This window comes from Palaemon carinicauda, chromosome 7 (assembly GCF_036898095.1).
Source record: "Palaemon carinicauda isolate YSFRI2023 chromosome 7, ASM3689809v2, whole genome shotgun sequence".
NCBI classification, from domain to species: domain Eukaryota; kingdom Metazoa; phylum Arthropoda; class Malacostraca; order Decapoda; family Palaemonidae; genus Palaemon; species Palaemon carinicauda.
Window position 1 is genome coordinate 148,146,415 of NC_090731.1, and position 10,887 is coordinate 148,157,301.

General features: G+C 30.7%; 1 protein-coding gene across 1 annotated transcript; it reads right to left on the reverse strand.

Annotated features, from left to right (window-relative positions):
* Positions 1–558: 558 nt before the first annotated feature.
* LOC137644588 (uncharacterized protein PF3D7_1120000-like) lies at positions 559–1,557 on the reverse strand. The gene is made up of 2 exons (XM_068377547.1): positions 1,108–1,557; positions 559–1,056 (listed from the first exon to the last, which is right to left on the reverse strand). Exons 1-2 carry the CDS (start codon positions 1,555–1,557, stop codon positions 559–561), a joined length of 948 nt encoding a protein of 315 aa, XP_068233648.1.
* Positions 1,558–10,887: the final 9,330 nt, after the last annotated feature.

The following is a 10,887-nucleotide window of genomic DNA, read 5'->3' on the forward strand; positions in this document are numbered from 1 at the left end:
TTTTTTCTTGCTTTATCTCAAAGTCATTTATTTTGGACACAAATTCCAGTTTTTCGTAATCATTCACCACATCAGATCTAAATTTCTCTATATCTTCCTACAGTTCGTCGACTTCATTTTTTAATTCCTTTAATTGTTCTGTTTTTTTTTTCAGTTTGTTCTTTCTTCATTTCTTCAGTCTCCTTTTTAAGAATTTCAAACAAATTTTCATGTCCCTTCATTTGAAGGTCTTTTTCAACACATTCAGATTCCAGTTTATTTTCTTCTGCTTTCAATTCAACAACTTTATTTTTCAATTCGTTGACTTGTTCTCTTTTCTGAATTTTTTCTTTCTTCATTTCTGAATTCTCATTTTTAAGACTTTCAAACAAATTTTCATGTTCCTTCATCTGAACGGATTTTTCAACACATTCTGATTCCAGTTTATCTTTTTTCTGCCTTCAATTCAACAACTTAATTTTCCAATTCGTTGACTTGTTATCTGTTCTTAGTTTGATTTTTCTTCATTTCTTCAATTTTCTTTCTGAGAATTTCCAGCAAATTTTCATGTTCCTTCATCTAAAGGTCTTTTTCGACACATTCAGATTCCAGTTTATTTTTTTCTGCCTTCAATTCCACTTCATTTTTCAATTCGTTATTGTGTTCTCTTTTCTGAATTTGTACTTTCTTCATTTCTGCATTCTCTTTTTTGAGAATTTCAAACAAATTTTCACGTTCCTTCATCTGAAGGTCTTTTTCGACAAATTCAGATTCAAGTTTTCTTCTTTCTGCTTTCAATTTAACAACTTCATTTTTCAATTCGTTGACTTGTTCTCTTTTCTGAATTTGTTCTTTCTTCATTTCTGCATTCTCATTTTTGAGAATTTCAAACAAATTTTCATGTTCCTTCATCTGAAATTCTTTTTCAACACATTCTGATTCCAGTTTTTCTTTTTCTGCCTTCAATTCAACAATATTTTTCAATTCGCTTACTTGTTCTCTGTTCTTAGTTTGTTCTTTCTTCATTTCTTCAATTTTCTTTCTGAGAATTTCCAGCAAATTTTCATGTTCCTTCATCTGAAGGTCTTTTTCGACACATTCAGATTCCAGTTTATTTTTTTTTTTTGCCTTTAATTCAACTTCACTTTTCAATTCGTTGACTTGTTCTCTTTTCTGAATTTGTACTTTCTTCATTTCTGCATTCTCTTTTTTGAGAATTTCAAACAAATTTTCACGTTCCTTCATCTGAAGGTCTTTTTCGACAAATTCAGATTCAAGTTTTCTTCTTTCTGCTTTCAATTTAATAACTTCATTTTTCAATTCGTTGACTTGTTCTCTTTTCTGAATTTGTTCTTTCTTCATTTCTGCATTCTCATTTTTGAGAATTTCAAACAAATTTTCATGTTCCTTCATCTGAAATTCTTTTTCAACACATTCTGATTCCAGTTTTTCTTTTTCTGCCTTCAATTCAACAATATTTTTCAATTCGCTTACTTGTTCTCTGTTCTTAGTTTGTTCTTTCTTCATTTCTTCAATTTTCTTTCTGAGAATTTCCAGCAAATTTTCATGTTCCTTCATCTGAAGGTCTTTTTCGACACATTCAGATTCCAGTTTATTTGTTTTGCCTTCAATTCCACTTCATTTTTCAATTCGTTGACGTGTTCTCTTTTCTGAATTTGTTCTTTCTTCATTTCTGCATTCTCTTTTTTGAGAATTTCAAACAAATTTTCATGTTCCTTCATCTGAAAGTCTTTTTCAACACATTCTGATTCCACTTTATCTTTTCTGCCTTCAATTCAACAAAATTTTTCAATTCGTTGACATGTTCTCTGTTCTTAGTTTGTTCTTTCTTCATTTCTTCAATTTTCTTTCTGAGAATTTGCAGCAAATTTTCATGTTCCTTCATCTAAAGGTCTTATTCGACACATTCAGATTCCAGTTTATTTTTTTCTGCCTTCAATTCAACTTCATTTTTCAATTCGTTGTTGTGTTCTCTTTTCTGAATTTGTACTTTCTTCATTTCTGCATTCTCTTTTTTGAGAATTTAAAACAAATTTTCACGTTCCTTCATCTGAAGGTCTTTTTCGACAAATTCAGATTCGTTTTCTTCTTTCTGCCTTCAATTTAACAACTTCATTTTTCAATTCGTTGACTTGTTCTCTTTTCTGAATTTGTTCTTTCTTCATTTCTGCATTCTCATTTTTGAGAATTTCAAACAAATTTTCATGTTCCTTCATCTGAAAGTCTTTTTCAACACATTCTGATTCCAGTTTTTCTTTTTCTGCCTTCAATTCAACAATATTTTTCAATTCGCTTACTTGTTCTCTGTTCTTAGTTTGTTCTTTCTTCATTTCTTCAATTTTCTTTCTGAGAATTTCCAGCAAATTTTCATGTTCCTTCATCTGAAGGTCTTTTTCGACACATTCAGATTCCAGTTTATTTTTTTTTTGCCTTTAATTCAACTTCACTTTTCAATTCGTTGACGTGTTCTCTTTTCTGAATTTGTTCTTTCTTCATTTCTGCATTCTTTTTTTGAGAATTTCAAACAAATTTTCATGTTCCTTCATCTGAAAGTCTTTTTCAACACATTCTGATTCCACTTTATCTTTTCTGCCTTCAATTCAACAACATTTTTCAATTCGTTGACTTGTTCTCTGTTCTTAGTATGTTCTTTCTTCATTTCTTCAATTTTCTTTCTGAGAATTTGCAGCAAATTTTCATGTTCCTTCATCTGAAGGTCTTTTTCGACAAATTCAGATTCAAGTTTATTTCTTTCTGCCTTCAATTTAACAACTTCATTTTTTCAATTCGTTGACTTGTTCTCTTTTCTGAATTAGTTCTTTCTTCATTTCTGCATTCTCATTTTTGAGAATTTCAAACAAATTTTCATGTTCCTTCATCTGAAAGTTTTTTTCAACACATTCTGATTCCAGTTTATCTTTTTCTGCCTTCAATTCAAAAACATTTTTCAATTCATTGACTTGTTCTCTGTTCTTAGTTTGCTCTTTCTTCATTTCTTCAATTTTCTTTCTGAGAATTTCCAGCAAATTTTCATGTTCCTTCATCTGAAGGCCTTTTACGACGCATTCAGATTCCAGTTTATCTTTTTCTGTCTTCAATTCACCTACCTCATTTTTCAATTCCTTTACTTGTTCATTTTACAGTTTTTCGTTCATTTCTCCCATTCTTCTCATTTCTTTAATTTGTCCTTCTAACTTATCATTTTCATCCACGAGATTTTGCAAGAGAGCAGTCAGATCGTCGGTTTCCATTTTCAGTTCATTTCCGTTCAACAGATCTTCGCATACGTGCTCCATTTCTGGAACATATTCTTCCAAAGAGCTGTTGTCAATATCTTTTCCAGCCATCCTCCTCCTGGCAAGCATAATTCCGCCGAGTATGACTGAAGCAGCAGCCATCACGATGTAAAAGTTCTAGTTTCCATTCGAGAGGGCTTCTTCCTTCCTTTCTCCAAAGTCAAATTCGGAGAGAAGCTTGCCAACGAACCACGTTAATTTCAATTCATCTTTGAATCTTAATGCTTCTCTCTCCATTTGGCGCAATCCAAGTTCGGATCGCTGTAGTTCCTCACGGGCTTTCCACAAGCCCCCAATCCAAGGACAGCACGGCAGCCACCTGCCGAGGAATCCATCCTGAGAGGCGACTGCAGGGCAGTCTTCAAAGCGCGGTGCCTCTAGGAGTAGCCACGAAAACCATTTGAAGACCAGCGACTCCTGGAGAGTTTGCAGCTGTCCCTGAAGTTGTAACGCCATATCCTCGCAAGCGAGATTCTGCTCCAGAAGGGCCGAACCTGGCTTTTGAGGCCAGTTGAATCTTCCTGTAAAGTTTACGATGATATCCATCCACACTGAAATCGCCTTGTTCACTTTGAAAGTCATATTCAATAACACAGATACTGGGGCATGAATCAGCATTATTTTGAGAAAATGATTGTTGCCGCTATACGATCCCTCTGGAGACTCAAATTCCTGGAGACATTTTGGAATCACCAACTCCATCGACAGATTTCCAGGACATTTCTCTCCTCTCTATACAGAATACGCCGTTAAATAATAATAATAATAATAATAATAATAATAATAATAATAATAGTAATAATAATAATAATAATAATAATAATAATAACATCTTCGATGCAATATAGGAGCCCGGAGACCCTCCGAAGACTTTCAAATTCCTGCAGACATTTCGGAAATACCAATTTTCCGGAGGGTTCCGGGCTCCTATATTGCATCGAAGATGATGATGATGCTTTTATTATTATTATTATTATTATTATTATTATTATTATTAAATACATGAGAAAAATAAGATAATTTAAAATTATAAATAGTACTTAAAACACTTTTCTGCTGAAAGCAGAGTTATCTAGGTTTAGTTTTGGTTGAATTTTTTCTATGTAAAATGTTTCTAACAATCTCAGCTCGGTCTCAAATCGAGCTTTACATATAATGCTAAAATCAAGATGATTAAAATTGGTGTTACACACTCCGTGGCAATGATCTCTTATAGAGGAATGAGAAGGCTTACCCAGAGGTAGAAGGGTCCTTGAACTAATGCCTCTATGTTCAAAGGTTCTGGTAGACAACAGTTTTGTCGAACTACCTACATATTCCGAACTACACTTCGGACACACAAATTTATATACAACCATTGAACACAGTTCGCTAGATAACGACTCCTTGGACTTGAGCAAATTGCCTATCTTAAAATTATTGAAAAATACCATTCTAATATTTATATTTTTGAAGTAGGTTTTCGTTATGTGCTTAATTTTCCTTTCTATTATAGTATTAATTTTGTTCGATATGTAAGGAAATCGAAAATATATAATGTCTTTTACTTCACAAATTTGGGTATCAACATTATTGATTTTGTTAAGAAAAATTTGTACTTTTTTGTAAAATAAATTATCCTGGTAACCATTGTTGTTGAAAAATTCCTTTAAAAATGTAATTTCTTTATGAAAGTTAAAATAATTTGATGAAAGTTTATATGCTCTATTAATGAGAGTATTAATACTGTTCATTTTGTATCTTAAATTACACTCACTTAAAAAATTTAAACCAAGACCAGTAAAAGTGGGCTTTCTATAAACTTCCATATGCATTTCAAGGTCAGAAGTTTTAGTTACTAATACGTCCAAAAAGGGCATTTTACCTTCGTTTTCTTCTTCCATGGTGAACTTGATATTACTGTGTTGAGAATTTAAATAATTAAAAAACTTGATTGCGTCATTTTTTTGCTTAAAAATAATAAATGTGTCATCCACATACCTTCTATACAACACAGGCTTAAAACTTAAAGGACAATTTTCCAACCATTCAGTCTCGTGAAAACATAAGAAAATATTGGCCAAAGTTGCCGAAATAGGATTCCCCATAGCTAGTCCATCTTTTTGTTTGTAATACTCTTTGTTAAAAATAAAAAATGAATCTTGAACAATAATGTTTAATATATCAATAAATTTAGATTTACTCAGGTTTCTAAAGTTGTTATTATCCTTGTACATTTTATTTGCTACGATTTCAATAACTTCTTTTGTGGGGATATTTGTATATAAGCTTTCGATGTCAAAGCTTGCCATATAATAATTATTTTTTAGTCTAAAATTTTTTATAGTATCAAAAAATGCATATGAATTTTCCAAGGTATATTCATTCTTTGCCCATTCTTCTATATTAGGAATCATAAATTTTGCTAAACTAAAATTTGGTGTATTGATTGACGATAGCACTGGTCTTAAAGGAATATTCTCTTTATGTATTTTTGGCAAACCATATAAGATACCAGGATTGCGACCAGAAGCATACAAATGTTTATACTCTTCATCTGTTATATGTTTACCTTTTTTAAGATAACTTAGTAGTCTGTTAACCTTGTCTTCTAGCAGAAGAGTATTTTTGAAAGGGTCTTTTTTACTTTTTTCAAATTGCAATGGATTGTTAAGAATATTCATCATTTTCTCTACATAATCACTTTTATTCATGATGGTAATACCTTTCCCTTTGTCTGGTTTAGAAAATATAATGTCTTTGTTTTCACTTAGATTTCTTAGTATTTTTATGTCATTTTGATCAAACAATGGTACCTGAATTTCTTTCTTGTATTCTTCTAATATATTACTGAATAGGTCTTGCATTTCTTTATAGACAGCTTCTTTATCAGAACAGTTGTCGTTGTTTAGTCTGTTTACTTTATTTGCAAATATTTCCATACTTACTTTCATTTTAATATGATCGAGTTTTGGTTTGAGGCAATGGTCAAGTCCAAAGGATAATAGGTATTTTTCTCTTTTTTTTAGTTGGTCGCAATCCTGGTATCTTATATGGTTTGCCAAAAATACATAAAGAGAATATTCCTTTAAGACCAGTGCTATCGTCAATCAATACACCAAATTTTAGTTTAGCAAAATTTATGATTCCTAATATAGAAGAATGGGCAAAGAATGAATATACCTTGGAAAATTCATATGCATTTTTTGATACTATAAAAAATTTTAGACTAAAAAATAATTATTATATGGCAAGCTTTGACATCGAAAGCTTATATACAAATATCCCCACAAAAGAAGTTATTGAAATCGTAGCAAATAAAATGTACAAGGATAATAACAACTTTAGAAACCTGAGTAAATCTAAATTTATTGATATATTAAACATTATTGTTCAAGATTCATTTTTTATTTTTAACAAAGAGTATTACAAACAAAAAGATGGACTAGCTATGGGGAATCCTATTTCGGCAACTTTGGCCAATATTTTCTTATGTTTTCACGAGACTGAATGGTTGGAAAATTGTCCTTTAAGTTTTAAGCCTGTGTTGTATAGAAGGTATGTGGATGACACATTTATTATTTTTAAGCAAAAAAATGACGCAATCAAGTTTTTTAATTATTTAAATTCTCAACACAGTAATATCAAGTTCACCATGGAAGAAGAAAACGAAGGTAAAATGCCCTTTTTGGACGTATTAGTAACTAAAACTTCTGACCTTGAAATGCATATGGAAGTTTATAGAAAGCCCACTTTTACTGGTCTTGGTTTAAATTTTTTAAGTGAGTGTAATTCAAGATACAAAATGAACAGTATTAATACTCTCATTAATAGAGCATATAAACTTTCATCAAATTATTTTAACTTTCATAAAGAAATTACATTTTTAAAGGAATTTTTCAACAACAATGGTTACCAGGATAATTTATTTTACAAAAAAGTACAAATTTTTCTTAACAAAATCAATAATGTTGATACCCAAATTTGTGAAGTAAAAGACATTATATACTTTCGATTTCCTTACATATCGAACAAAATTAATACTATAATAGAAAGGAAAATTAAGCACATAACGAAAACCTACTTCAAAAATATAAATATTAGAATGGTATTTTTCAATAATTTTAAGATAGGCAATTTGCTCAAGTCCAAGGAGTCGTTATCTAGCGAACTGTGTTCAATGGTTGTATATAAATTTGTGTGTCCGAAGTGTAGTTCGGAATATGTAGGTAGTTCGACAAAACTGTTGTCTACCAGAACCTTTGAACATAGAGGCATTAGTTCAAGGACCCTTCTACCTCTGGGTAAGCCTTCTCATTCCTCTATAAGAGATCATTGCCACGGAGTGTGTAACACCAATTTTAATCATCTTGATTTTAGCATTATATGTAAAGCTCGATTTGAGACCGAGCTGAGATTGTTAGAAACATTTTACATAGAAAAAATTCAACCAAAACTAAACCTAGATAACTCTGCTTTCAGCAGAAAAGTGTTTTAAGTACTATTTATAATTTTAAATTATCTTATTTTTCTCATGTATTTTACCAATGTTTTTTATTATTTGTATCAATGTATGTTTTTATTATTACCTCCGCCAGGAGGTTATGTTTTCGGTTCGGTTTGTTTGTTTGTTTGTTTGTTTGTTTGTTTGTTTGTTTCTCTGTTTGTCTGTCTGTCTGTGGACAACGTAGAGGCCACATTTCTACACGGAATCACTTCAAACTTGGCCAAGTAGTTCCCCAATGTGTATGGAAGAACTGATTAAATTTTGGTCAAGGTCACCCCAAGGTCAAGGTCACAGGGGTCACTGGTGTCACTATGACATAAGTGGCCATATCAAGAGACAGAAATAAAGCACTGACTTTTGCATAAGCCAACAGGGAAGTCCTAGTCCAGGCGCAACCCATGGGTGATGTTCAAATTTATAAAGGTCAAAGGTCAAGGTCATATTGGTGCATTATATCAATGTCATATTAAGTATCAGTGGCAAATGAACAAAGATCACTTGAAGGTCAAAAGTCAAGCAGGTCACTTGAAGGTCAAGGTCACGTGAAGGTCAAGGTCACGTGAAGGTCAAGGTCACCTGAAGGTCAAGGTCACGTGAAGGTCAAGTACATTTGAAGATCAAGGTCACTTGAAGCCAAGGTCATGTGAAGGTCAAGGTCACGTGAAGGTCAAGGTCACTTGAAGGTCACGTGAAGGTCAAGGTCATGTGAAGGTCGAAGTCACATCAATTCATGATTCTAGGACATATGGCGCTCTAGGTCACCTTGGCGGAGGTATGTCCTCTACGAGGACCATGTCCGCGTTCAGGACTTGCTCACTTGTTATTATTATTATTATTATTATTATTATTATTATTATTATTATTATCATTATCCTTATTATTATTATTATTATTATTATTATAAAAAAGAGGGGATGACTAAAGAATAGAACAAACCTATTTGCCCCTCGTGTTAATCATACAACTCTCAGTATGATGGAAAAGGAAAGACCTTTTTATGACGTCGGAGTAATGGAAATGGAAACGGGATCCGACGTTCACATATATGGTGACAATAGTTTGGCATCTGGTTACAAATCAAGGGTTGGTACTAACACACGCACAGAGGGTTAAGTTATGGTAACCTTGAAAAAAGGTATAAACTTTAAAAAAGCTCTATAAAGGTATGATAACCTTGAAAAGAGTGGTAAAAAGGTATGATAACCAACAAAAGAGATGTATAAAAGTTATGATAACCTTGAAAAGAGCTATATAAAAGTTATGATAACATTAAAAATAGCTGTATAAAAGTTTATGATAATTTGTACAAAACCTGTATAAAGTTATGATAACCTTGACAAAAGCTGTAAAATAAATATGATAGTCTTTAAAAGAGTTGTGAAATGGGCATGGTAACCAAGAAAAGAGCTGTAAAAGAGGTATGATAACCTTGAAATTTTTGTATAAAAGTTATCATAACATTGAAAAAACTGTAAAAAGTTATGATAATCTTCAAACAAGTTCTAAAATTGGCATAATAATATTGAAAAGAGCAATCAAATTTAAGAAATCTAAAAAGACCAGTAAAAATCAATGGACCCCTCCCCAAAAAAAAGAGTAGAAAATTTTTAATAACCTTGAAAAGAGCATTAAAATTCAAGAGACCTAAAAGAGAGGTGTAAACAATTTGATAACCTTGAAAAGAGCAATAAAATTAAAAGACCTAAAAAGGAGCAGTAAATATTTTGATAACTTTGAAAAGAGCATTATTAAATGTATTAAATGATATGATAATCATCAAAGCTGTAAAAATGATTTGATAATCTTAAAAAATGCTGAAAAAAAAAAAATGTTAAAATAAAAGGAAAGAAGTTGGGCCTAGAGAAGTATGATGAAAATCATTTATTAAACTACCGACTGAAAAAATGTTTGCAGTTTCCTTTTTATTGAGTTGTCTAATGCTGATTTTCAAGGCCTTAATACGAAGAAATATCGTGCATAAAATGTACATTGTTAAAAATTTGAATTTAAAAAACGGTAAATGCCTGACAACATTTATTTCAGGATTTTTTCCGTTTTAAAACCGGATATATTGACGTGAACGAGTGAAATTACAGTCACCAACCCGTAGAAGATTATAACAAAGTAGGGTAAAATTACGGTCTCCTTTATTTTACTGAAATATTGTTAAGAATGGTATATTTTTTACGGCGAATTTCCTCCTAAAATTACGGTTTGTTTTTTTCAACAGTGTAAGATCTGAGTAATGAGTCACATATTAACTTATAAATAGAAAATAGATTAACACAAATAAAATATTGATAAATTCCGATTGAAAGCTGCTTAACGAAAACCAATGGCACCAATATTTCAAATAGAGTATCAGGAAAACCATTCTACAATTTTCTTATAGCATGATTCAACTACTTAGAAAATGATGTGATGTTAAACTTCACAAGAAGAATAGAATCATTTGTATATACAGTGCCTTATATGGTATCAGCGGGGAAGCCACAAATACAACAGTTGATCAAAATTATTGAAAAACTACGATAAATGATATGAACGTTAAATATCAAAATTTTAGATAAATTAAATAAAAAGTAACATGTTACCAAAAGAAAAAAAAAAGATATGAGTTACATGGCTGGAATAATAGGTTATTGAACTTTTCGTAATTTCCAAGTTTGCAATTCTTTTCTACATTAAAAAAGATGAACTGTTAATGAAAAATAAACTTAAAAATTCTATGTTAGTTGCAACTGCTGAAGTGCCATTCTATAAACAGAGGTTGTGTATTACTTTTAATTCCAAACAATATTTGTTTTATACCAGGGTTTCTTTAAATCAAACAAACACACACATACACACACATTATATATATATATATATATATATATATATATATATATATATATATATATATATATATATATATGTATATATATATGTATATATATATATATATATATATATATATATATATATATATATATATATATATATATATATATATATATATATATATACATACATACATATATAATCACATATATTTAAATATATATATATTTATATATATATATATATATATAAATTTCAAGGGTAATATTAAAAGTCAACAGA

What these genes read in the sequence shown, in the direction of transcription:
- LOC137644588 (XM_068377547.1), bottom strand. Translation starts at nt 1,557, where the DNA reads ATGAAGGAACATGAAAATTTGCTGGAAATTCTCAGAAAGAAAATTGAA. An exon ending in AAAGTGAAGTTGAATTAAAG is followed by an intron (nt 1,057 to 1,107) that starts GCAAAAAAAAAA and finishes AAAGACCTTCAG; the next exon opens with ATGAAGGAACATGAAAATTT.